General features: G+C 56.5%; 1 protein-coding gene across 1 annotated transcript; it reads left to right on the top strand.

The window, feature by feature from the left end:
- Nucleotides 1-215: 215 nt before the first annotated feature.
- On the top strand, nucleotides 216-26,780 carry LOC142258433 (ETS translocation variant 3-like). Its single transcript, XM_075331029.1, has 5 exons — nucleotides 216-298; nucleotides 5,731-5,794; nucleotides 6,529-6,766; nucleotides 10,536-10,651; nucleotides 23,733-26,780. The coding sequence occupies exons 2-5, from the start codon at nucleotides 5,749-5,751 to the stop codon at nucleotides 24,902-24,904; spliced, it is 1,572 nt and encodes a 523-aa protein (XP_075187144.1). The 5' UTR covers nucleotides 216-298; nucleotides 5,731-5,748; the 3' UTR covers nucleotides 24,905-26,780.
- Nucleotides 26,781-26,987: the final 207 nt, after the last annotated feature.

Below are 26,987 nucleotides of genomic sequence, written 5' to 3'. Positions count from 1 at the left end.
ACGTCGGACAGAAGAAGTGGGCGTCAGCAGCTCCGGTGTGACGTCAGAGGGCGGACAATTGTACTTTAGTGGGCGTGTCAAACGTGCTGCAGCGGCCCAATCGGAAGCGTTGTTCTGTATTGACGGCGGGGCTTGGCGGTGACGTTGCGGATGCACGCTCCGACGTCGCACGTAACAGGGAGGAGGAGGAGGGGGAAGGAAACGTAAACCGGAAGTGGGATTATTAAGGCACTTCCTGCTCGCTGTATGAGGAGACTGGACGCGGAGGAGAACGGAGAAGACGCGGCGGCCGCTCCTGGTGAGTCTCCGGGGCGCGGGCTCCTCTCCGCCAATTGTGCAGTGTTTTGCAGCAGTTTCTTGTCTTTTCCGTCCGTGTTTCCCCCGGTGTCCCGCCCGGGCCCGGACTCCTCTCCACCTTCATCCGGACGTTGTTTGGGCTCCGAAAGACTCCCTGGGAATTTAGATTTTTGACCCTTGGGTCACAAATGATTACGTTTTGTCGTCTGTGGAACTAAAAGACCCAGCAGTTTACTGGGGGAGGAGCCTGTTGTCACATGACCGCCGCCTGATCTCCGCTCTGTCCTGTGTCAGTGGATCACCTGCAGTGTCAGAGCCCTGATACACTGTGACGGAAAGCAGCGGTGAGGAGTGGACTGCGCCAGATATAGCAATGTTCAGTATTGAGGATGGGGGGCTGCATCACACTACCCGGGGTGGGGGCTATGGTGACGTGATGGGAAGATTGTGCTGTGGCGCTGGGCTACCTAGGAGGTGGGGGGCTGAGGCGCTGGGATAAGAGGGGGGGCTATGGTTACGAGCTACCTTGTGTGGGGGGTGCTATGACGATGTGATGAGGGGGGTTGCTGCAGCACTGGGCTACCGCAGGGGTGGGATAAGGCGGCTATGGTAACGGGCTCCCTGGTGTATTGGGGGAGAGGGGGGTGCTGCAGTGCTGGGATAATGGGGTTACTATGCTGATGGGCTACCTGGTGTGGTGGGGTGACGTGATGGGGGAGGGGTGCTGTGGCGATGGGGTACATGGTGTGGGGGCTATGGCTACATGATGGGGGAGGGTGCTGCAGCATCGGGCTACCTGGGGCATGGGGGGGCTACGGTGACGTGCTACCTAGTATAGGAGAGCTATGGCGATGTGATTGGGGATGGGTGCTTTGGTGCCGGGCTACCTGGAAGGTGGGGGCCACGGCAATGTGATCATGGGAAGTGCTGGGCTACCTGGGGAGTGAGGGGCTGTGATGATTGGATAAGGGGGCTATGACAACAGGCCCCCTGGTGTTTGGGGGCTACGGTGATGTGACTGGGAGGTGCTGCGGCGGCGGGCTTCTTGCTGGGTGGGGTAGCTGCGGCGCTGGGATAATCTGGTTGCTATGTCGACAGCACCCCCTACCCCTCCACGAGGTAACATATCGCGATGTGATGAGTTGGGTGTCGTGGCACTGGGATAAGGGGGAGCTTTGTGGATGTTCTACCTGGGGTGGGGGTCTGTCAATTGGCCACCGGGGGGGGGGGGGCTGTTAGCTGGTACTAGCTGGTAATAACTGCAGCGGTGACCCTCATTATTAATCATGTCTGTGTGCGCAGAGTCCGCTCTGTATAGCAGTGTTGTGTCCCCCCCCCCGTACCTTCCAGGAGGGTCAGTCTCCTCTTATTTTGGACTAGTGGACACTTATTTTTTTTTCCCCATGCTGAGATTGTGAATTAAGTGACTGTGATCCGTTGGGAGTTGTAGTTCTGTCGGATTCTGTGGCTTTGTGTTTGGACAGGGTGACTTGTTCCCCACAAGATCCCAGTGTCTGTTCTGATCTGGATTAGGTCACGTGTCGCATCCTCTGGGGAAAGAGCATGAGATTGAGGTTGGTTCCTGTTAACCCTTTATTAATGTGTTCAGCATCATCCTGTGACCCAAACCACTCCGGTGTATGGACGGCCGCGGCATACATGTGTGCTTCGGTCGGGGGCGAGGGTTCTAGATGTTGGGCACCACATAATAATGCAGATGAGCATGATGGAGTCCGTCTTCTGACCCTTCAGGTTATTAAAGGAGTCCTCCTGCAGGAGGTGATGCAGGTGTATGCTTGTCAGGTTTCATGGTCCTGTCCTGGTGGGCTTGTGATGAACTAGTCATACAGGACGGTGGCAGTGAGTGACAGTCACGGGGAGTGAGGTAAGAAGGCATCGGGGAGGATGGCTGCTGCTGTCTGCCCATTTCCTCCATGCTGACTGTCTGGTTTAAAGGGACACGCCTCGGCGTTTATCGTCTGTAACCTAATCCGTACACCTGCTCCGCACCATTTCCTTCTGCATTTCTGTGTAAATGTCAGCATTGCCTTCTGTGGGGGATGACTGACATATTTCTGCAGCTTCATTATTACAGGGAGAGATCACCTCTCCCCCTGGTCCCAGTAACAACCCCTGTACAGGAGTTGTCCCAGGCACCTGCATCTGGGGGGTGCTGGTGGGACTGTTTTCAGCTCCATGTGTCAGGCTGACGCTTCAGCTGTGAGATCATGGACTGCATGAACCCCCCCCCCCCCCCCCAGCAGGACAGACGGCACACTTTATGTCAGCTCTGACCACAAGGAAGGAAATGCCTAACCAGCGAGTTTCCTTTTTCGTTTGTGAGACAAAAGGGGTCACACATGGATCAGCACAGCCGCAGCGCAAAGCTCACCTGAATTATCTGCATACACCAACGTCCCGTCATTACAGTCTAGCTCCTGAGATGGTACTGCCCCACTGCTGGAAGCTCCTTACTAAATGGTATGTAGGGGCCTCGGCGCAGGGCCCGGCCCCCTCCCGCGGGCCTCGGCGCAGGGCCCGGCCCCCTCCCGCGGGCCTCGGCGCAGGGCCCGGCCCCCTCCGCAGGGCCCGGCCCCCTCCCGCGGGCCTCGGCGCAGGGCCCGGCCCCCTCCCGCGGGCCTCGGCGCAGGGCCCGGCCCCCTCCCGCGGGCCTCGGCGCAGGGCCCGGCCCCCTCCCGCGGGCCTCGGCGCAGGGCCCGGCCCCCTCCCGCGGGCCTCGGCGCAGGGCCCGGCCCCCTCCCGCGGGCCTCGGCGCAGGGCCCGGCCCCCTCCCGCGGGCCTCGGCGCAGGGCCCGGCCCCCTCCCGCGGGCCTCGGCGCAGGGCCCGGCCCCCTCCCGCGGGCCTCGGCGCAGGGCCCGGCCCCCTCCCGCGGGCCTCGGCGCAGGGCCCGGCCCCCTCCCGCGGGCCTCGGCGCAGGGCCCGGCCCCCTCCCGCGGGCCTCGGCGCAGGGCCCGGCCCCCTCCCGCGGGCCTCGGCGCAGGGCCCGGCCCCCTCCCGCGGGCCTCGGCGCAGGGCCCGGCCCCCTCCCGCGGGCCTCGGCGCAGGGCCCGGCCCCCTCCCGCGGGCCTCGGCGCAGGGCCCGGCCCCCTCCCGCGGGCCTCGGCGCAGGGCCCGGCCCCCTCCCGCGGGCCTCGGCGCAGGGCCCGGCCCCCTCCCGCGGGCCTCGGCGCAGGGCCCGGCCCCCTCCCGCGGGCCTCGGCGCAGGGCCCGGCCCCCTCCCGCGGGCCTCGGCGCAGGGCCCGGCCCCCTCCCGCGGGCCTCGGCGCAGGGCCCGGCCCCCTCCCGCGGGCCTCGGCGCAGGGCCCGGCCCCCTCCCGCGGGCCTCGGCGCAGGGCCCGGCCCCCTCCCGCGGGCCTCGGCGCAGGGCCCGGCCCCCTCCCGCGGGCCTCGGCGCAGGGCCCGGCCCCCTCCCGCGGGCCTCGGCGCAGGGCCCGGCCCCCTCCCGCGGGCCTCGGCGCAGGGCCCGGCCCCCTCCCGCGGGCCTCGGCGCAGGGCCCGGCCCCCTCCCGCGGGCCTCGGCGCAGGGCCCGGCCCCCTCCCGCGGGCCTCGGCGCAGGGCCCGGCCCCCTCCCGCGGGCCTCGGCGCAGGGCCCGGCCCCCTCCCGCGGGCCTCGGCGCAGGGCCCGGCCCCCCTCCCGCGGGCCTCGGCGCAGGGCCCGGCCCCCTCCCGCGGGCCTCGGCGCAGGGCCCGGCCCCCTCCCGCGGGCCTCGGCGCAGGGCCCGGCCCCCTCCCGCGGGCCTCGGCGCAGGGCCCGGCCCCCCTCCCGCGGGCCTCGGCGCAGGGCCCGGCCCCCTCCCGCGGGCCTCGGCGCAGGGCCCGGCCCCCTCCCGCGGGCCTCGGCGCAGGGCCCGGCCCCCTCCCGCGGGCCTCGGCGCAGGGCCCGGCCCCCTCCCGCGGGCCTCGGCGCAGGGCCCGGCCCCCTCCCGCGGGCCTCGGCGCAGGGCCCGGCCCCCCTCCCGCGGGCCTCGGCGCAGGGCCCGGCCCCCTCCCGCGGGCCTCGGCGCAGGGCCCGGCCCCCTCCCGCGGGCCTCGGCGCAGGGCCCGGCCCCCTCCCGCGGGCCTCGGCGCAGGGCCCGGCCCCCTCCCGCGGGCCTCGGCGCAGGGCCCGGCCCCCTCCCGCGGGCCTCGGCGCAGGGCCCGGCCCCCTCCCGCGGGCCTCGGCGCAGGGCCCGGCCCCCTCCCGCGGGCCTCGGCGCAGGGCCCGGCCCCCTCCCGCGGGCCTCGGCGCAGGGCCCGGCCCCCTCCCGCGGGCCTCGGCGCAGGGCCCGGCCCCCTCCCGCGGGCCTCGGCGCAGGGCCCGGCCCCCTCCCGCGGGCCTCGGCGCAGGGCCCGGCCCCCTCCCGCGGGCCTCGGCGCAGGGCCCGGCCCCCTCCCGCGGGCCTCGGCGCAGGGCCCGGCCCCCTCCCGCGGGCCTCGGCGCAGGGCCCGGCCCCCTCCCGCGGGCCTCGGCGCAGGGCCCGGCCCCCTCCCGCGGGCCTCGGCGCAGGGCCCGGCCCCCTCCCGCGGGCCTCGGCGCAGGGCCCGGCCCCCTCCCGCGGGCCTCGGCGCAGGGCCCGGCCCCCTCCCGCGGGCCTCGGCGCAGGGCCCGGCCCCCTCCCGCGGGCCTCGGCGCAGGGCCCGGCCCCCTCCCGCGGGCCTCGGCGCAGGGCCCGGCCCCCTCCCGCGGGCCTCGGCGCAGGGCCCGGCCCCCTCCCGCGGGCCTCGGCGCAGGGCCCGGCCCCCTCCCGCGGGCCTCGGCGCAGGGCCCGGCCCCCTCCCGCGGGCCTCGGCGCAGGGCCCGGCCCCCTCCCGCGGGCCTCGGCGCAGGGCCCGGCCCCCTCCCGCGGGCCTCGGCGCAGGGCCCGGCCCCCTCCCGCGGGCCTCGGCGCAGGGCCCGGCCCCCTCCCGCGGGCCTCGGCGCAGGGCCCGGCCCCCTCCCGCGGGCCTCGGCGCAGGGCCCGGCCCCCTCCCGCGGGCCTCGGCGCAGGGCCCGGCCCCCTCCCGCGGGCCTCGGCGCAGGGCCCGGCCCCCTCCCGCGGGCCTCGGCGCAGGGCCCGGCCCCCTCCCGCGGGCCTCGGCGCAGGGCCCGGCCCCCTCCCGCGGGCCTCGGCGCAGGGCCCGGCCCCCTCCCGCGGGCCTCGGCGCAGGGCCCGGCCCCCTCCCGCGGGCCTCGGCGCAGGGCCCGGCCCCCTCCCGCTCTTGTTAGTGGTGTGGAATGGAGCCATGAAAGCAGTCCTGTTTTTTGTGCTGATAACGGTCACTGTACATAATAGGGCGCTGTACTTGCTTGCATGACTGTTTCCACCCTCTGATGGGCGGCGGTGCTGGGCCTGTAGTCAGACCCTCAGTATTGCTCTCTCCCTACGATAGGTGGACAGGGTGGCTGTCTACTGTCATTTTTTAATTTCTTTTTTTTTTTTTTCTTTTCCAGTCAGCAGGAAGAAGAAAGATGAAAACCGGTTGCAGTATTGTAGAAAAGTCGAAAGGAGGGGGAGGTAAGACATCTGTAGTTACAGGGACCACCTGCCCCCGAGCTGGGGGAATATAGTGTATATACACGTCTCCTGCCTCGCGGGGGCCGAGCAGTGCCGTGGCTCCGGGGGATGAGTCAGTGGGGTGGGGGTGGGGAGATGATGTCTGCTATTACTGTTTATTCTTAGTGTCCCGTTCCTGTCTGAATATCTCTGCTCGTGTCTGTTGCTTTTTTATTGACTCGGCTTTTCCTCTTTTATATTTCTTCTTTGCTTTTTATTTTCTTAGTCTGATTCTTAGTGAAATTTAAAGGGGGTTGTTCACAATAACCTTATCCTTAAGTCACCCGCCACCCTCTGCCGTTACCAGCTCCATGCGCTGTGCAGTGGCCATTCTGGGTACTGCAGCTCGGATTCCATCCACAGGGCTGCAGTACCGAGAACGGCCACTGAGCGGTGAAGGGAGCGGATATGTGACCCTTGACCCTGTATGCACACCCTACCCCCACGTATCCGTCCCCCTCTTGTATGTCTACAGGTCGGTGTTTGTGCTTCCGTCCAATGCTGGCAAATCTAATCTATCTCTGCTCTTCTCTATTTTTCTGTACGTCTTCTGCTTAATGTATTTTTATTTTATTTTCTCAGTTTTTACTTTTTTCCATGGTTTTCGTCTGATCTTTTTGTTTTGCGATCACTTGTCCCCTTCTTTTTTTTTTTTTTTTTTTACCATTTATTTGATTTCCTTTAACAATCTGCAGGTTATCATTTCCCGGACTGGGCGTACAAGGCGGAGTCCAGCCCGGGCTCGCGGCAAATCCAGCTCTGGCACTTCATCCTGGAGCTGCTGCAGAAGGAGGAGTTCCGTCACGTCATCGCCTGGCAGCAGGGGGAGTATGGAGAGTTTGTCATCAAGGACCCCGATGAGGTGGCGCGGCTGTGGGGGCGGAGGAAGTGTAAGCCGCAGATGAACTACGACAAGCTGAGCCGGGCGCTCCGGTAAGAGGGGATGGGGAGGGCGCTACTCCAGTATGAGAGCAAGGGGGAGTGTTCTCCGGTGAGACAGTGGAGTAAGGGGGGTGGAGTGCACTCCGGTGGGGGTGCTCTGGTGAGTGTGTGGAGTAAAGGGGTGGGGGGGGCGGCTCCGGTGAGAGTGGAGTAGGAGGTGTGGGGTGCGCTCCGGTGAGAGTGGAGTAAAGGGAGGGGGGGTGCTCCGGTGAGAGAGTGGAGTGTGGGGGTGGGGGCGCTTCAGTAAGAGGGAGTGGGGAGGGCGTTGCTCCAGTATAAGAGCAAGGGGGAGCTTTCTCCGGTGAGAGAGTGGAGTAGGGGTGTGGGGTGCAGTGCGCTCCGGTGAGAGAGTGGAGTAGGGGGGTGGGGCCCTCTGGTGAGAGAGTGGAGTAGGGGGGTGGGGTGGAGTGCGCTCCGGTGAGAGAGTGGAGTAGGGGGGTGGGGTGGAGTGGGCTCCGGTGAGAGAGTGGAGTAGGGGGGTGGGGTGCAGTGCGCTCCGGTGAGAGAGTGGAGTAAAGGGGTGGGGCCCTCCGGTGAGAGAGTGGGGTAGGGGGGTGGGGCCCTCTGGTGAGAGAGTGGGGTAGGGGGGTGGGGCCCTCTGGTGAGAGAGTGGAGTAGGGGGGTGGGGTGGAGTGCGCTCCGGTGAGAGAGTGGAGTAGGGGGGTGGGGTGGAGTGGGCTCCGGTGAGAGAGTGGAGTAGGGGGGTGGGGTGGAGTGGGCTCCGGTGAGAGAGTGGAGTAGGGGGGTGGGGTGGAGTGCGCTCCGGTGAGAGAGTGGAGTAGGGGGGTGGGCGTCAGATAAAGTATTCCTGGAGGAATATGGTGCTTCTGCAGAACACTTGTCTCAGCACTTGGTGTTCCTGATCGTCTCCCCTCGTTTCCCTGCTGGCTTCTGCAGCCAATTACACAACTGTACACCCAAAACAGCCGAGTGCGTCCTGCTCCGGTCATATGGACAAAGCCGTCCACAAGCCCAGCCTGGCGAGGCTGATGGGGAACGCCACTCAGTCAGCACTTGAAAACGTTCAATGGGACATCATTTTTATTAAAAACTGAAATATTTTTAGCTTATTATCATTACAAATATTACCATATAGGTTGTTTTTTATTTTGTTTATAAAAAAGTAGCATTTAAAGTTGTCTATACTTTAATCATATTTTTCTTCTATTCATATTAAAATAAAAAAATCTAATGAATAAAATTTAAGTTCATATTAAATTATTTATATATATATATATATATATATATATATATATATATATATATATATATATATATATATATATATATATATATATAATATAAATAAATATATAAAAATTTTTTTTCCCTCTTCAGCAATCTGGGCTGGAGAGCTCGTTTTAATGTCTTCCTTCTGACATTTCCAGTCCATTCACTAGGACATCAGACCCGGTTGGGCAATCTGGTGTGCTGCCATTATCTGTAATGACGCTGGGTGTGACTTCCAGATAATGATCCCTAATCACGAGAGGAATGTGTCTCCTGTCAGCTCTCAGTATTGAGGTGGAGTTCACACACGTTGCTAAAATTGCACCATTTTGCTGCACTTATGCAAAAATTGCAATTTGACCGTGACGTGTGGATATAGGGTGCTGAGAACATCCATTTGTTTTCACAGCTTTTTTTTTTTTTTTTTTCAGGTGTAACTGAGCCAAGGCTGGCAAATACAGGAGTCGTAAGGGGAGACACTGCTGCAGTTTGTAGTGTCATAAGTAGTGATGGGCTACTCGCAGATTAAAACAACCAAAAAAACAAACAGTTCGGGTCTGGAATTGATCCCGACTATCTGGCCGAACGCCAATCCCCATATAAGTCGAAGGGGCCTAGAATCTGGCGCTTTAAAATGGTGGTAAAAGGGATAGAGGGATTGGAGGTATACTTACTAAGTCTCCTGCGCAGCTCTAATTCTACTTCTGGGGCTGCTCAATATCACTCATGCATATGCATTGCTTCCCCCGCATTGCTTCGGTGGGGGAGTCTCATAGACTCCTCCCACTACTAATCTAGGGCTTAGTGGGAGCTGTGAGCTACAATTAACCCCTTATTACACCAATTGCAACTGCACCAGGGCAGTCAGAAAGAGCCGTTTAAAGTTCCGAGATTGGCGCATCTAATGGATGCGACAATCCTGGGTCGCTTCAGGCTGCTATTCTTAGTCTGGGAAGGCCCAATAAGCATGGGTCTCCCAGTCTTAGAATACCAGCTTCCAGATGTCAGCTTTATCTTGGCTGGGTATCAAAATTGGGGGGGGGGACGGGACGGGACCACGCCAGTTTTTTAAAATTATTTAGATTTAAAATAAGCTGCATGCGATTCCTCTTATTTTAACACTGAGCCAAGATAAGCGCAGGGCTGGGGGCTGCAGCCTGTAGCTGTATGCTATCATAATATGGGGGAACCTACACCTATTTATTTTATTTTTACACCAATCTAGACGTAGACACAGCGCCTCTGATTGGTTCCAGTCAGATATGCTGTCACACAGGGTGGGGGCGCTGTCTGACTGCAACCAATCAGATGCTGGGACTGCCGGTGGGCGGGGGAAGCAGTAAATCTGTATGAATAATGAGCGGCCTGGAAGCGGTTACAGCCACGCGGAGACCGGTAAGTATAAAGCTCTTCCTTTTATTCTTACTTTCTTTCTCGTTTCTTTTAATGACCCGAATCATTACCTTGATAACCTCTGGGTCAGTGCTCGTTTTTTTTTTTTTTTTATTTGTTTAACCCGCAACCATTGGGACATTTACAGTCCGAGTCCGCCCATCACTAGTCATAAACCAAGGATGCTGGTTAATCCACCGCACTTGTCTTCAGTTTGTTTTTCCTCTTGCACGTGTTCAGGTTCCCATAGATAAGTTTGGGCTTTTTACACCAGACACACAAAAAGGAAAACAAACCCTGCAGGCCGATCGGGACGTGCAGCTGCAACCGTGTGAAGGGAAAGTGGTGGCGTGATGGACCGCCTCTGAGCCTACAATACCTGACAATCCGGCACATGATAACAGTCATTTCTGAGACAGTTTGTTATTGCCCCGGGCCGCCCTCCAGCGTCTCCTTTTTCCCAGAGAGGAGCTGAGCTGTAAACCGGATCCGGCTGTGTGCAGAGCGTCGTCTCTTGTGATCATATGCCTTCTGCCGATGGCCTCCAGTGTCTCCGCCGCACACACTATTTCCTCTTGCAGTGCCGGATGGCCCGTCTCTGTATCTGGGTGTGTGGACTTTGCCTTCAGTCATGCGGGGTGGGAAGTGTTTATCAAGAGCCATCACAATGGTGCCGGCTAAGGATTAGGCACCTCTAATTAGAAGCTGCTTTATATATCTAATCACACTTCATTTTTTTTATTATTATAAAATATTACATTTATAGAAAAAAAATTATATATTTTTTTATATATTATCTTTATTTTCAAATGTAATATTTTTACATTTGTTGTTTAAATTAATGTTAATTTACTTAAATATAAAGTTATTAGATATTAATATTTATATTATATATTAAATATATAATATAGTATGTTACATATATATTAATATATGTAATATATATTATATGTATGTAATATATTATAGTATATATATTTAATATAAATATATCATAATATAAATATTAATATCTAATAACTATAAATATATTAGCATTTAATTTAAAAAAAATAATTTAAAAATATTACATTTTAAAAATACATATAATTTTTTTTTTTTCTTTCTTTTATTAAACCTGTTAATTTTCCCATGACAGATACTACTACAACAAAAGGATTTTGCATAAAACGAAGGGGAAGAGGTTTACCTACAAGTTTAACTTCAACAAGCTGGTCATGCCCAACTACCCATTCATCAACATCAGGCCCAACGGTAAGACGATGGCAGAAGGAAAAGAATTAAGCTTGTGCCAATACAAAGATAAGAGGCGCCCCATTAAGCTGCCATCAACACCGCTCCCTGCCAGGCAGTTGGTGCCATGTAAGAGAAGCTAATGATTGACTGTGAAGCCATGACCAGCAGGGAGTGAAGCACATACAATGTTGGCTATGTCGGTTGCTTAAAGAAATGAATACTACTTATGTTAGGATTTTTTTGGTTACTGCTGTTGACCCCCCCACCCCCACTTTGCTTTTTGAACAAAAATTAGAGTATTAAAACAGTCATCATTGAGTTGTTCTACTGGGAAGTAAAGCTCTAAATGGCTTTTTTGAAAACTGTGTTGACCAATATGGCTGCCTTTTTTAAAGGACCCCTATCTGGACCAATATTGCCAATGGAATTAGTAGGGCTGTTTAGGTTTTGCCGTAATCCCAAGTGCCAGCAATGAGAAATCAATCTTTTGAAGTCACGTTCAAATTAGCGTTCATGTAAATTATTTTTTCTTTCACCTGTATGATGGTGCTCTATGATACAGGGGTAATTAAAATAAAAAAAAAATGGAAACTCCAAGCCAGATTTTTTTGATGTACTATATACTTGTCACTGAGACCTGTACAGCTCCAGCACCGGTTTCAGCATTGAGGTTCCCTTTAGGGTACCATAGGTTGTGTATCTGTGTATGAGCGGGGGGAGCGACTTTTTCACTGCAAAACTGAGTGTATAAGTGGAGTGCGGTCCTGGGTTATAAAGCCGTGTATAATTGTGCAATCGTCATCTCCCTGCACAAATCAGATCCCACCTCCCTCCTTGGTTTGGCCATGGACGCGGCCGCAGAACTTCTCTTTTTGTGAATTCTGTGAAACGTGATGGAATTTCCCTGCTATTCTGTGCATGTTAGCCCTGAGGGTCAGACACAGCTTCACCGGCTGCGGGGGTTGTGGGCTAATGGCTTTTTGCATGGGGTCGGGGTGACGCTGCTCTCCAAATCTCCATGTCATGCTTCATTGTGGGTTTCCTCTCTTTTCGGTGTTTTTCCTGCCAGGGGCAGAGCGAGCAGGAAGCGCAGCCTCGCCAGCAACAACCTAACATTCCAGTTTCATTTCCGCTCTTTGCAACAACTGCTCCTGTAATGGGGGGAGCAAAGCACCGAAAATGTCAGGCTCCATACAGGAAGGGAAATAAGTATTTGATCCCTTGCTGATTATGTAGGTTTGCCCACTGACACAGACATGAACAGTCTATAATATTAAGGGTAGGTTAATTTTGAGAGAGAGAGAATATCCAAAATCCAGAAAATCACATTGTATAAATAAATTTATTTGCATTTTGCAGAGAGAAATAAGTATTTGATCCCTCTGACAAACAAGACTTAAGGGTACTTTACACGCTGCGACATTGCTAGCGATCTCGTTAGCGATGTGAAATTCTAGATTGCAAGTGCGATCTTTCGAGATCGCACTTAGGTCATTTTATGCATGTGCGATCTCGAAAGATCGCACTTGGGATCTAGAATTTCACATCGCTAACGAGATCGCTAGCAATGTCGCAGCATGTAAAGTACCCTTTTATACTTGGTGGCCGTTCCCTTGTTGGCAGCCCAGCAGTCAGACGTTTTTGTAGTTGATGATGAGGTTTGCCACTCCTCGTTGCAGATCATCTCTAAATCATTAAAAGGAACCTGTCAGGTCCCACGTGCGTTCTGACCTAGCAGCAGGGTGATGTGTGGCCTAGTAACCCCTTCCTACCCATGCCTGTGTTGTAATATTGTGTAATATGAATGTAGAAAAATACGTTTTATTACATGTTTCCTATGTGAATGATTAGAGGGTCTAGCCCAGGGGTGGGGAACCTTTTTTCTGTCGGGGGCCATTTGGAAATTTCTACCAACCTTCGGGGGCCGCACAAAATTATCAATGTTTAAATGACCCTGCTATATTGGGTGAAGCAATTAATTAACTGGGGGCATGGGGCTGGGGGCACAGACGCCACACGCGGGGCTGGGGGCACAGACGCCACACGCGGGGCTGGGGGCACAGACGCCACACGCGGGGCTGGGGGCACAGACGCCACACGCGGGGCTGGGGGCACAGACGCCACACGCGGGGCTGGGGGCACAGACGCCACACGCGGGGCTGGGGGCACAGACGCCACACGCGGGGCTGGGGGCACAGACGCCACACGCGGGGCTGGGGGCACAGACGCCACACGCGGGGCTGGGGGCACAGACGCCACACGCGGGGCTGGGGGCACAGACGCCACACGCGGGGCTGGGGGCACAGACGCCACACGCGGGGCTGGGGGCACAGACGCCACACGCGGGGCTGGGGGCACCACACAGGACTACTGGGTGATGGGCTGCACACAGGACATTGGGGGGCACACTGCGCTGAGAGTTTCATGCAACTCTGGGGGAGGAGGTTTATAGAACTGGGGTGGGGAGGCACAAAGCATTGGGCAGGGCACATAGCAGCAGAGGGTCGGCGCTGGACTCACAGCAGCATTGCATTCACATCACCGGAGTGCAGGAGCCGGACACACAGCATCAGAAGGAGAAGGCGGGCACTGATCTCCGGAGGGCAGGGGGCGGACACACAACGCTGGAAGCTGTGAGGCTGCTGTGGACCCGCCCACAATTGGCACTGGCCGACGGGAGAACACATTGCAGCACTAACAGCAATGTGTGGATTTAAAGGGCCGGCGGCAGCAAGACCGCGTTGAATGCACGAGCACTGCCTCCCCTGGGAATCTGCCCAGGGGCCACATAAAAGGTCATGGCGGGCCGCATGCGGCCCGCGGTTCCCCACCCCTGGTCTAGCCCCTGGGCATAGCATTGCTCCGTGGGCATTTGCATGCTTTCTGTGGTATCACGCCCCTGTGGGCTTGATACCATTGATTTAAATGAGTGACATCACCATCAGCTCCTTGAGATCCCGCCGGTGCACGCTTGCCATTCTGCAGCCTTGTTATCCAGTTGCTTGCTTCTTGGCTTCAGATGCCTTCCTTCAGGCGGGCCGGCTGCGCCTGGGCATTCCTTCAGGCGGGCCGGCTGCGCCTGGGCATTCCTTCAGGCGGGCCGGCTGCGCCTGGGCATTCCTTCAGGCGGGCCGGCTGCGCCTGGGCCTTCCTTCAGGCGGGCCGGCTGCGCCTGGGCCTTCCTTCAGGCGGGCCGGCTGCGCCTGGGCCTTCCTTCAGGCGGGCCGGCTGCGCCTGGGCCTTCCTTCAGGCGGGCCGGCTGCGCCTGGGCCTTCCTTCAGGCGGGCCGGCTGCGCCTGGGCCTTCCTTCAGGCGGGCCGGCTGCGCCTGGGCCTTCCTTCAGGCGGGCCGGCTGCGCCTGGGCCTTCCTTCAGGCGGGCCGGCTGCGCCTGGGCCTTCCTTCAGGCGGGCCGGCTGCGCCTGGGCCTTCCTTCAGGCGGGCCGGCTGCGCCTGGGCCTTCCTTCAGGCGGGCCGGCTGCGCCTGGGCCTTCCTTCAGGCGGGCCGGCTGCGCCTGGGCCTTCCTTCAGGCGGGCCGGCTGCGCCTGGGCCTTCCTTCAGGCGGGCCGGCTGCGCCTGGGCCTTCCTTCAGGCGGGCCGGCTGCGCCTGGGCCTTCCTTCAGGCGGGCCGGCTGCGCCTGGGCCTTCCTTCAGGCGGGCCGGCTGCGCCTGGGCCTTCCTTCAGGCGGGCCGGCTGCGCCTGGGCCTTCCTTCAGGCGGGCCGGCTGCGCCTGGGCCTTCCTTCAGGCGGGCCGGCTGCGCCTGGGCCTTCCTTCAGGCGGGCCGGCTGCGCCTGGGCCTTCCTTCAGGCGGGCCGGCTGCGCCTGGGCCTTCCTTCAGGCGGGCCGGCTGCGCCTGGGCCTTCCTTCAGGCGGGCCGGCTGCGCCTGGGCCTTCCTTCAGGCGGGCCGGCTGCGCCTGGGCCTTCCTTCAGGCGGGCCGGCTGCGCCTGGGCCTTCCTTCAGGCGGGCCGGCTGCGCCTGGGCCTTCCTTCAGGCGGGCCGGCTGCGCCTGGGCCTTCCTTCAGGCGGGCCGGCTGCGCCTTGGCCTTCCTTCAGGCGGGCCGGCTGCGCCTGGGCCTTCCTTCAGGCGGGCCGGCTGCGCCTGGGCCTTCCTTCAGGCGGGCCGGCTGCGCCTGGGCCTTCCTTCAGGCGGGCCGGCTGCGCCTGGGCCTTCCTTCAGGCGGGCCGGCTGCGCCTGGGCCTTCCTTCAGGCGGGCCGGCTGCGCCTGGGCCTTCCTTCAGGCGGGCCGGCTGCGCCTGGGCCTTCCTTCAGGCGGGCCGGCTGCGCCTGGGCCTTCCTTCAGGCGGGCCGGCTGCGCCTGGGCCTTCCTTCAGGCGGGCCGGCTGCGCCTGGGCCTTCCTTCAGGCGGGCCGGCTGCGCCTGGGCCTTCCTTCAGGCGGGCCGGCTGCGCCTGGGCCTTCCTTCAGGCGGGCCGGCTGCGCCTGGGCCTTCCTTCAGGCGGGCCGGCTGCGCCTGGGCCTTCCTTCAGGCGGGCCGGCTGCGCCTGGGCCTTCCTTCAGGCGGGCCGGCTGCGCCTGGGCCTTCCTTCAGGCGGGCCGGCTGCGCCTGGGCCTTCCTTCAGGCGGGCCGGCTGCGCCTGGGCCTTCCTTCAGGCGGGCCGGCTGCGCCTGGGCCTTCCTTCAGGCGGGCCGGCTGCGCCTGGGCCTTCCTTCAGGCGGGCCGGCTGCGCCTGGGCCTTCCTTCAGGCGGGCCGGCTGCGCCTGGGCCTTCCTTCAGGCGGGCCGGCTGCGCCTGGGCCTTCCTTCAGGCGGGCCGGCTGCGCCTGGGCCTTCCTTCAGGCGGGCCGGCTGCGCCTGGGCCTTCCTTCAGGCGGGCCGGCTGCGCCTGGGCCTTCCTTCAGGCGGGCCGGCTGCGCCTGGGCCTTCCTTCAGGCGGGCCGGCTGCGCCTGGGCCTTCCTTCAGGCGGGCCGGCTGCGCCTGGGCCTTCCTTCAGGCGGGCCGGCTGCGCCTGGGCCTTCCTTCAGGCGGGCCGGCTGCGCCTGGGCCTTCCTTCAGGCGGGCCGGCTGCGCCTGGGCCTTCCTTCAGGCGGGCCGGCTGCGCCTGGGCCTTCCTTCAGGCGGGCCGGCTGCGCCTGGGCCTTCCTTCAGGCGGGCCGGCTGCGCCTGGGCCTTCTTGAGCAGTGTAACTTTGTGGTACTGCAGGATTTAAAGCCATTACGGTGTAACTATTGTTTTTTTTGGTGACTGTGGTCCCAGCTGCCTTGAGATCATTAACAAGCTTCCCCGTGTAGATTTAGGCTGATCTCTTGCCTTCCTCATGATCCTGGAGACCCCATGAGGTGAGATTTTGCATGGAGCTCCAGATTGATGTCAATTGACACTCATTTTGTATTTCCTCCATTTTTTTTACTATTGCACCAGCAGGGTGTCCTTCTCCCCCAGCGTCTTACTTATGGTTTTGTAGCCCATTCCAGCCTTGTGCAGGGCTATGATCTTGTCCCTGACATCCTTACAAAGCTCTATGGTTGCCCATGTTGTAGAAGTTAGAGTCTGACTGATTCATTGAGTCTGTGGAAAAGAGGCGATTATACAGGTGACAATATAAGACAGCGTCTGTAATGCGGGGAACAAGGGGATTAGGAGCGTCTAAGTGTCTGTTGGAGCCAGAACTCTTAATGGTTGGTAAGGGATCATATACTTTTCTTTGTCGCTCCATTGGGAGACCCAGACAATTGGGTGTATAGCTTCTGCCTCCGGAGGCCACACAAAGTATTACACTTTAAAAAGTGTAACCCCTCCCCTCTGCCTATACACCCTCCCGTGCATCACGGGCTCCTCAGTTTTATGCTTTGTGTGGAAGGAGGCACACATCCACTCATGCATTCTCATATTAGTTATGTCGGTTGGAAGAAAAGAGGGCCCCCACGGGGCCCCCGGCATGTTCCCTTCTCACCCCACTATGTCGGCGGTGTTGTTAAGGTTGAGGTACCCATTGCGGGTACAAAGGCCGGAGCCTCATGCCGTCTCCTTCACCATCCCTTATCGGCTCTGGGAGAAGTGGGATCCTGAACGGTCATCCAGTTGCTGGGACCGTGCTCCCTCCGCAGCCCCTGTGGGAATCTGCCGGACCGGAGTATATTCAACCTCAGGGACCGGGCCCTGCAACTCTAAGGTACTCTGTGTCCCCATTGGGGAATGTGCAGGAGCGCACCTTCTTCCCGGACGCTGCGGCAGCTGTTGGATTGTGAAGACCGGCGGACTTCAGCGCCGACCGTGCCTGCTTGTCGGGCGCGGTCTCAAATTTAGTCCCCGGCTTCATCGCGGCCTAGTCGCAAAAATCCCGCCCCCAGGCCTGCCTGTCAGGGGTAAGGGCGGGACTGCCGACCTGACGTCGGATGTGAGGGCTGGAGCATCCTGCATGTTTCCTCCCCCCTCACTGATCACTGTGGGGACCCCAGATTCCCGCACTTTCCTGGCGCCGCCCACGGCTCCACTCCTCCCCTGAGATCTCCGGCAGCCATTATTTGGGCATTCTGCCGGTGGAGGATTCTCAGGAACAGCTCTGCAGCTCCAGGGGACCTAAAGCTGGGAATCTGGAGGCACACACTCCGCTTGTTAGCGGTCGGTAAGCCACACCGGTCACCCGGTGCTGGTCCCCCCTAGGGTGCCGGAATAGATACGTATATATGTATATATATATATATATATATATATATATATATATATATATATATATATATAATCTGTTCGGTCGGGCTGTATACCCCTTTTTTTTTTCCCATATACCCTCAGTGATTATTCTCCTAGGAGACAACAGCATGTCGTCCACAAGGAGCAAATCTGTTAAGGCACAGGGGTTTTTCGCGGCCTGTACCTCTTGTGGGGCTATGTTACCTGCGGGTTCCACCTACCCTCACTGTGAGCAATGCTCGACCCCTGTTTCACTTGCTCAGCCGGAGCCTCGGTCACTAGTGGACCCCTCGGCTCATGTAGACCCCCCTGCTCCCCCTGTCCAGGCGGCAGGGACAGAGTTCTCCTCTTTTGCTGAGAAACTCTCTGAGTCACTTTCACAATCCATGGCTCAGTCTATGGACAAATGGTCTGCCAAGCTGCTAGAAGCTTTGCAGTCCAGACCGGTCCTTACACAGGCCCCGGCCCCTGTTGGATCGTCACCTCCAGGCCCCTCTCGGTCCGAGCCGCAGCGCGCTCCCAGGTTGGGCCCTAGGTCCCACGCGGAGGACTCCTGCCAGGACCACAGTCCTAGTTGGGCTAAGCGGGCTCGCTGGGAATCTTCCCCGACTTCTTCACGCTGCTCGGGTTCCCAGCTTGAGGACTCTCTGGAGGACGAGGCGGACGTCGCAGCTCAGGGTTCTGACCCTGACGTCGCCCTTAACCTTGATACACCTGAGGGGGACGCATTAGTGAATGATCTTATCTCGTCCATCAACCAGGTGTTGGATCTCTCTCCCCCGCCTCCTACTGTGGAGGAGTCGGCGTCTCAGCAGGAGAAACACCAGTTTCGGTTCCCCAAACGTACACGTAGTGCGTTCTTCGATCACTCTAACTTCAGAGACGCTGTCCAGAAGCCCAGAGCGGTTCCGGACAAGCGCTTTACTAAGCGCCTCACTGACACGCGTTACCCCTTTCCCGCTGAAGTCGTTAAGGGGTGGGCTCAATGTCCCAAGGTGGATCCTCCAGTCTCTAGATTGGCGGCTAGATCTGTGGCATCGGTGACAGATGGCTCATCGCTAAAGGATGCCACTGACAGGCAGATAGAGCTCCTGGTGAAGTCCATCTATGAGGCCACGGGCGCGTCTTTTGCCCCGGCCTTTGCAGCCGTGTGGGCACTCCAAGCTATCTCGGCTTGTCTGACTGAGATTAATGCTGTCACACGTAATTCTGCTCCGCAAGTTGCGTCTTTGACTTCTCAAGAGTCAGCTTTTTCTTCCTACGCCATGAACGCAGTCCTAGACTCGGCTAGCCGTACAGCTGTGGCATCCGCTAACTCTGTGGCAGTCCGCAGGGCCATGTGGCTGCGCGAATGGAAGGCAGACTCGGCCTCCAAGAGGTTCTTAACCGGTTTGCCGTTTGCTGGCGAACGCTTGTTTGGCGAACGACTGGATGAGATTATTAAGGAATCCAAGGGAAAGGACTCATCCTTACCCCAGTCCAGACCTAAGAGACCTCAACAACGGAAAATACAATCGAGGTTTCGGTCCTTTCGTCCCTCCGCCAAGCCCCAATCCTCTTCATCCAGCAGGCAGGAGAAAGGCCAGAGGAACTCCTATGCGTGGCGGTCCAAGTCACGCCCCCAAAAGGCCGCAGGAGGCACTGCCTTCAAGGCGGCCTCCTCATGACTCTCGGCATCCCCTAACCGCATCCTCGGTCGGTGGCAGGCTCTCCCGCTTTGGCGACGCCTGGTGGCCACATATTCAAGACCGATGGGTGAGAGACATTCTGTCTCACGGTTACAGGATAGAGTTCAGCTCCCGCCCTGCGGCTCGTTTCTTCAGAACCTCTCCGCCCCCGCTCAGGCCGACGCACTTTTTCAGGCGGTGGACGCTCTGAAGACAGAAGGAGTTGTGACCCCCGTTCCCCTTCAGGAACGTGGTCGCGGCTTTTACTCCAACTTGTTCGTGGTGCCAAAAAAGGACGGATCATTCCGACCCGTTCTGGACCTCAAACTGCTCAACAGACACGTGAGAGAGAACCAGACGGTTTCGGATGGTATCTCTCCGCTCGGTCATCGCCTCGATGTCACAAGGAGACTTCCTAGCATCGATCGACATCAAAGATGCTTATCTCCACGTGCCGATCGCACCCGAACATCAACGCTTCTTGCGTTTCGCCATCAGGGACGAACATCTTCAGTTCGTGGCATTGCCTTTCGGCCTGGCGACAGCCCCACGGGTTTTCACCAAAGTCATGGCATCCGTCGTGGCGGTCCTACACTCTCAGGGCCACTTGGTGATTCCCTACCTAGACGATCTCCTAGTCAGGGCCCCTTCTCGGGTGGCGTGTCAACACAGCCTTACAGTCGCTCTGACGACTCTCCAGCAGTTCGGGTGGATCATCAACTTCCCAAAATCCAAGATGACACCGACCCAATTACTGACTTACCTCGGGATGGAGTTTCATACACAGTCAGCGGTAGTCAAGCTACCGCGAGACAAACAGCTTTCTCTGCAGGCAGGGGTGCAATCACTTCTTCGGAGTCAGTCACACCCCTTAAGACGCCTCATGCACTTCCTGGGGAAGATGGTGGCAGCGATGGAGGCAGTGCCGTTCGCGCAATTCCATCTACGGCAGCTCCAATGGGACATTCTCCGCAAATGGGACAGGAGGTCGGCTTCCCTCGACAGGAACGTCTCTCTTTCCCTTGCAACCAAGACGTCACTTCAGTGGTGGCTCCTTCCCAATTCTCTATCGCAGGGAAAATCCTTCCTACCCCCAACCTGGGCTGTGGTCACCACGGACGTGAGCCTGTCAGGGTGGGGAGCGTTTTTTCTCCACCACAGGGCTCAGGGAACCTGGACTCCGATAGTCTTCCCTTCAGATCAATATCCTGGAGATAAGGGCAGTATATCTAGCCCTATTGGCTTTCCATCGGTGACTGGAGGGCAGGCAGATCCGAATCCAGTCGGACAACGCCACTGCCGTCGCCTACATCAACCACCAAGGCGGCACTCGCAGTCGTCAAGCCTTCCAGGAAGTCCGGCGGATTCTGCAGTGGGTGGAAGCCACAGCCTCCACCATCTCCGCAGTTCACATCCCGGGCGTAGAAAACTGGGAAGCAGATTTTCTCAGTCGTCAGGGCATGGATGCGGGGGAATGGTCTCTGCACCCAGAAGTGTTTCGAGAGATCTGTCGCCGCTGGGGAACGCCGGACGTCGATCTCATGGCGTCACGGCACAACAACAAAGTCCCGGCATTCATGGCACGGTCTAAGGATCACAGAGCTCTGGCGGCGGACGCGTTAGTTCAGGACTGGTCGCAGTTCCGACTGCCTTATGTGTTTCCTCCTCTGGCGATGCTGCCCAGAGTGTTACGCAAGATCAGGTCCGACTGCCGTCGCGCCATTCTCGTCGCTCCAGATTGGCCGAGGCGGTCGTGGTACCCGGATCTGTGGCATCTCACGGTGGGTCAGCCGTGGGCGCTTCCAGACCGCCCAGACTTGCTGTCTCAAGGGCCATTTTTCCATCTGAATTCTGTGGCCCTCAACCTGACTGTGTGGCCATTGAGTCCTGGCTCCTAGCGTCTTCAGGGTTATCTCAGGATGTCATTGCCACCATGAGACAAGCCAGGAAGCCAACGTCCGCCAAGATCTATTACAGGTCTTGGCAAATCTTCTTATCCTGGTGCTCTGATAACGGTTTCTCTCCATGGCCGTTTGCCTTACCCACTTTTCTTTCATTCCTCCAATCCGGAATGGACAAGGGTTTGTCACTCGGCTCTCTCAAGGGCCAAGTATCGGCGCTCTCCGTATTTTTTCAAAAGCGTCTAGCCAGGCTTCCGTAGGTCCGCACGTTCCTGCAGGGAGTTTGCCACATAGTCCCACCTTACAAGCGTCCGCTGCAGCCCTGGGATCTTAACAGGGTGCTAACGGCTCTTCAGAAACCACCTTTCGAGCCGCTGCGGGATGTCTCTCTATCACGTCTTTCGCAGAAGGTGGCCTTTCTAGTGGCAGTCACATCACTCCGGAGAGTGTCTGAGCTTGCAGCGCTATCATGCAAAGCCCCCTTCCTGGTGTTTCACCAGGATAAGGTGGTTCTGCGTCCGGTTCCGGAATTTCTCCCTAAGGTGGTATCTACTTTTCATCTCAATCAGGATATCTCCTTACCTTCATTTTGCCCTAATCCAATTCACCAATGTGAATAGGATTTGCACTCTTTGGATCTGGTGAAAGCACTCCGGTTCTACGTGTCTCGCACGGCGCCCCTGCGTCGTTCAGATGCGCTCTTTGTCCTTGTCGCTGGCCAGCGTAAGGGTTCGCAGGCTTCCAAGTCAACCTTGGCTCGGTGGATCAAGGAACCGATTCTCGAAGCCTACCGTTCTTCTGGGCTTCCGCTTCCTTCAGGGCTGAAAGCCCATTCTACCAGAGCCGTGGGTGCGTCCTGGGCATTGCGGCACCGGGCTACGGCTCAGCAGGTGTGTCAGGCAGCGACGTGGTCTAGTCTGCACACTTTCACGAAACACTATCAAGTGCATACCTATGCTTCGGCAGACGCCAGTCTAGGTAGGCGAGTCCTTCAGGCGGCGGTTGCCCACCTGTAAGAGGAGGGCCGTTTCGGCTCTTGTTATTGAGGTATTCTTTTACCCACCCAGGGACTGCTTTTGGACGTCCCAATTGTCTGGGTCTGCCAATGGAGCGACAAAGAAAAAGGGAATTTTGTTTACTTACCGTAAATTCCTTTTCTTCTAGCTCCTATTGGGAGACCCAGCACCCGCCCCTGTTCCCTTCGGGCTGTTGTTCTTTTGTGTACACATGTGGTTCATGTTGAATTGTTCTTTTGGTTCATGGTTTTCAGTTCTCCGAACATCCTTCGGATTGAATTTACCCTAGACCAATTCATAAGTCTTCTCCTTCCTGCTTTTGCACCAAAACTGAGGAGCCCGTGATGCACGGGAGGGTGTATAGGCAGAGGGGAGGGGTTACACTTTTTAAAGTGTAGTACTTTGTGTGGCCTCCGGAGGCAGAAGCTATACACCCAATTGTCTGGGTCTCCCAATAGGAGCTAGAAGAAAAGGAATTTACGGTAAGTAAACAAAATTCCCTTCATTTCTCAATGCAAAGAAATGTATATGATTTATACAATGTGATTTCTGGATTTTATTTTGGATATTCTCTCACTGTTATAATTAACCTACCCTTAATATTATAGACTGTTCATGTCTTTGTCAGTGGGAAACGTACAAAATCAGTAAGGGATCAAATACTTATTTTCTTCACTGTAGGTACAGTTACATGGAGGGGTGGCGAGCCTTTATTAACTTAAACCCCCAAAACTGATAGGCCAGTCAAACAAACACAATCTGATCTTTTGTATGCAGAAGTCATCTTAAGAGACAACTTTTTTTTTTTGAAGGGGGGGTGGGGGCCGACTCTCCCACTACTCAGAGTATGGCTCTGTTGAAGGAAGAGGGTCGAGCATGTCCGCTTCTGCTCTGTTCATTGTCTATGGCACTAATGGGGGGATGGTTGTGCACTGTGCCGTCTCTGGCAGCTCTAATCTGCTCGACCATGAAACAGTTCCAATCACTATATGGTTGTGGCACTACTTTCGTATGTTAAAGAGAGATGTTTTCCCACCCGACGAAGGCCGTGAGAAATCGCCTTTGCCCTCTGTCACGTAAATGGAGACATTAAGCACAATACCTCCCATCAAAACCTTTCAAAAGTTGCCAAAATGTTGCGCAACGCGGGACTGTGCATAATTTTAGTGACTTCTTGCCATTTCTGGGACAGGGTCATCAAACTCATGACAAGCGATATTATTTTACGCCAGGTCCCGAGTGGAGTAATATTTGTGGTGAGGCAGGTACTACTTGTTTAATAGGTGTGTAGTCCCCCTATGTAATTTAATTGGTGTGATCCCCCTTATAAGTCTTTGATTCAGGGCCATGTTATTGTAAAGTTTAGAGCACCTAATGTATTCCTTCTCCCGTCAGCCAAGCAAGTGTTAATGAATATTCTTTGGGGGGGCACTGATTTTTATTTTGTCCACTGTGTGACAGAGCACCATCATACAGGGGATAAAAAAAAAAGCCACATGAAAAGGTCAGAACCAGGTTTTTCTTTATATTGTGATGTGTCCCACCTGATCACTCTAAACTCTGTATTCCCCTCGATACTGTTAGTACAAGCATCGGGAGCTTTGATTGGGGTTTTGGCAGCCAGAGCCCCCCACAAGTCATTGAAATGTAGGGCCTGTCTAAGCTTTTCCTTTTTATGTATTATCTATCGTATCCAAAGTACATCTACAGCTGTAGTTGCGAATCTCGGAGAACGTCTGCTCTCCTCAAACTACAGGTGCCCATTGAGTTAAAGAACTTTAAAAAATGTTTACATTTCGATATCGCTTTGCCTTCATTGTGAGTTCAGCTTTACATCTTTTTCACTTTCTTTTTTTTTCTTAGGTGGCGTTCCTCAGAGTGCTCCCCCAGTCCCCACCGCCTCCTCCCACTTCCACTTCTCGCCTTTAGATTCCCCCAGCGATGACGGACACATGAATCACTTTACTGGAAGCTCCTCTGCCCAGTCCAGCAGAGAATCCCTTAACGACATAAGCGAGCGTAAACCAATTCTAACCGAAGCAGAAGATATCCACTCGGCGGACTGGCGTCGCGGGGCGGACCACCTATCTAATCGGAATCCCGCCGGCACGGGTCACCACGGCCTCCAAAACCATAAACCTGATCTCATGCTTCCAGTTTTCTCGATGCCCGGCATGTACCCTGACGCCCACAGTCCTTTTGCCGTGTCTCCGCTCCCCGGGCGTGGCGGTCTCATGAGCGTACCCATCTCACCCGCCTTGTCGCTGACTCCGACGGTGTTTTCTTACAGTCCTTCACCAGGATTGAGCCCGGCTTTCCAAAGCAGCAGCTGCTTCAACTTCAACCCAGAAGAGATGAAACACTACCTGCAGGCCCAAGCCTGCTCCGTATTTAACTACCACTTAAGTCCACGGACTTTACCAAGATTTCCCAGTTTCATGATGCCGCCACCGCATCGTCCCTTCCCACCGGAAGATCAGCCATCACTCCCCATTAAGCTGCAGCCGCCACCGATGGGACGTAAGAATAAAGAACGTCCACCAAGTTCTGAAGAAAAACGCCCGGCTCCTCCGCAACTTCCTCTCCTGCCCGTGAAAGTCGAACCGGTGTCTGACGACGATCTCCTTTCTGACGAAGAGCAAGATTGCCCTGACCGCGAAGAGAAAGAGGAATCCGATAGCTCGGAAACGTTTTCTCCAACTCTGGACTCTGAGAAGATGGTCCATACTTTTGTCAAACCTTCGGCCCCTTCTTGGCCACAGTTCTCCCCAGCTTCCTCCAAGCTTATTTACCCTAAGGAGGTTACAGAACGTCCAGTCGCCGAGAAGTCGGCAAAAGACGAAACCACCGTGGTCGAAAAGAAGGAGGACTCCCTGCCGCCGAAGCTGCGTCTGAAGCGTCTCTGGAATGGGGACCGACAGGCGGAAGTGGTGGAGGATAAAGAGTGCAGGAAAGTGAGCTGCATCATCAACAGCTGCCGCTCCTCCGACCTGCCGGTGGAAACGACCGCCATCGCTACCGCCGCCGACTCCTAGTACTGGAATACATTTTTTTTTTTTTGTAATGTATTTTCCTATTTATGTGGCATTGCTGCAGAAAGGGGAGAGGTTAACATTTTAGTCTCATTTATTCCCAGACTTTTTTTTTTTTTTCTTTTTCATTGCAGGTGATTTACTAAAACTACATGTATAATTTGTTTGTTTTTTGTTTTTTTTTTGTTTTAAGCTTGCAAGGTTTCAGGGAAAACATTACCTCTTATATATATTTATAAGGGGGGACTCCTTTACATCCTGATTTTTCTTTTTTTTTCCTTCAATTTTTTAGTAATTTTTGCCCTCCAGGTGCGACATCAGTTTGAATATTTTTTTAAAAATTTTTTTTTTTATTAAATTTGCCCTCTAAAAAGTTTGGCATACGGGTTACTTAAACGTATTCAGGGTTCTGCACTTGTAACAAAAATGTATTTTTCAGAAAATTAAAAAAATCAGGGTAGGTGGGTTTGTTGGAAATATTGACACTACAACATGGGTTGTAGGGACTTGATGTGAGTTTACGAGTGGGCGTGGATGGAGATGTGTTCATATATTTTCCCACCACACACACACACACGCCGCTGTGACATCATGGACAAGAAGTCCTATTTTTATACACGGTGTCTCGCTATTTTTACACAGGACAGTTTAAAGCCGCAGTACTGTTTCCGCACAAAACGAGCAGATCCAGGTTAATGACCTGCTGATAAAAAAAAAAAAAAATCTTCGTTTCCCGATTCATCAGGCGCCTGGGAGTAGTAACGTCAGGATGCGGAACGTGTGGTTTTTGGTGACCTACAGGAAACCGATTTGAGAGAATGCAAGGAAGTTTAGGGAAACGAAACAAAAACTGCATCTTTACATGGCTGATCTTCTCCCCCTTTTGTCTCTGCTGCCTCGAACAGACGTTTCCTCTTTATGACGTCCTTGCATTCCTGGTAATTGAGACTTGAAGTGGCATATCAGCCACCCCCCCCCATCCCCAAGAGTCCTTATTGGCGAAGACAAAAAGCTAAGGCTGCTTTCACACCTCCGGTTTCTGCAATGCGGTACAATCCGGCACTTTGCAGGAAAATCGCAACCGTTTTTTTTTTGCTGCCGGTTACGGTTTTTTCTGCATAGACTTTAATTAGTGCCGCATTGTGCCGCATGGCCTTGCGTTCCGTCCGGTTTTTGCCGCATGCGGCAGATTTACCAGATGCGGCGGCCGGATGGAACGTTGCCTGGCACGTTTTTTCGTGCGGCAAAAAAAAAAGCATCGCGCCACATTCGGCCGATGCGGCGCATTTTTCAATGCATGCCTATGGCGGCGCGATGCGGCAATAACCGCATCTGGCCGCCGCATGCGGTTTTTGCCACTGCGCATGCTCAGTAGCATGCCGCAAGCGGCAAAAACCGGACTGGCCGCAAAGGAAAAACTTATGCAAAGGATGCGGTGTTTTCACCGCATCCGTTGCATAGCTTGCACAGCCGGATTGAGCTGCAGAGCTCAAGCCGGATGTGTGAAAGCAGCCTAAGCAGATGATTTATTCGTAAGCAAATTATACAAGTGAGGCCATTATTTTTTTTGTTTTTTTTCTTGCTCGTCCAATGGTGGATGCTACGAATTCCCTGTATGAAATGGCCAAGTTTTGGATTTGCGTACAGTTCCGGATAGCATCACAATTCGGCATCTTTGGGTCATGATTGGGCCTTGGAGGTTAAGTCCTTCGTTGAAGGCGATGGGTGATACAAAAGCTTGACTGTCGAATACTTTTACAACTTCTTAAATTCCCATACGAAAGGGGTTGAACCTGTAGAACTTAACCTTTAGACCTTCTTTCGATTTTGGTTTAGACAAATCAAAAGTAGAAGCTCCTTGTAAACACTTGGAGAACTCTTTAAACAAAATTTGGGATGTCGTAAGCCACCACTTGAATATCTGGTCTATAGACATTTGGAAAACGTCACTGGTTGTCTTCCATCAGATTTTTCTCCTCGAAAGACTAAACAAGAAAAAAAGCCCTTCTGCACAATTTTAGGATTCGATCCTTAGGTGGGATGTGTGCCCCCCTTCCAGTTCCCAGTAACGCGGATTTTCCAGTAG

The sequence above is a fragment of the Anomaloglossus baeobatrachus genome, chromosome 12, assembly GCF_048569485.1.
Source record: "Anomaloglossus baeobatrachus isolate aAnoBae1 chromosome 12, aAnoBae1.hap1, whole genome shotgun sequence".
In the NCBI taxonomy this organism is placed as follows: domain Eukaryota; kingdom Metazoa; phylum Chordata; class Amphibia; order Anura; family Aromobatidae; genus Anomaloglossus; species Anomaloglossus baeobatrachus.
This window is presented reverse-complemented; position numbering and strand designations above follow the sequence as displayed.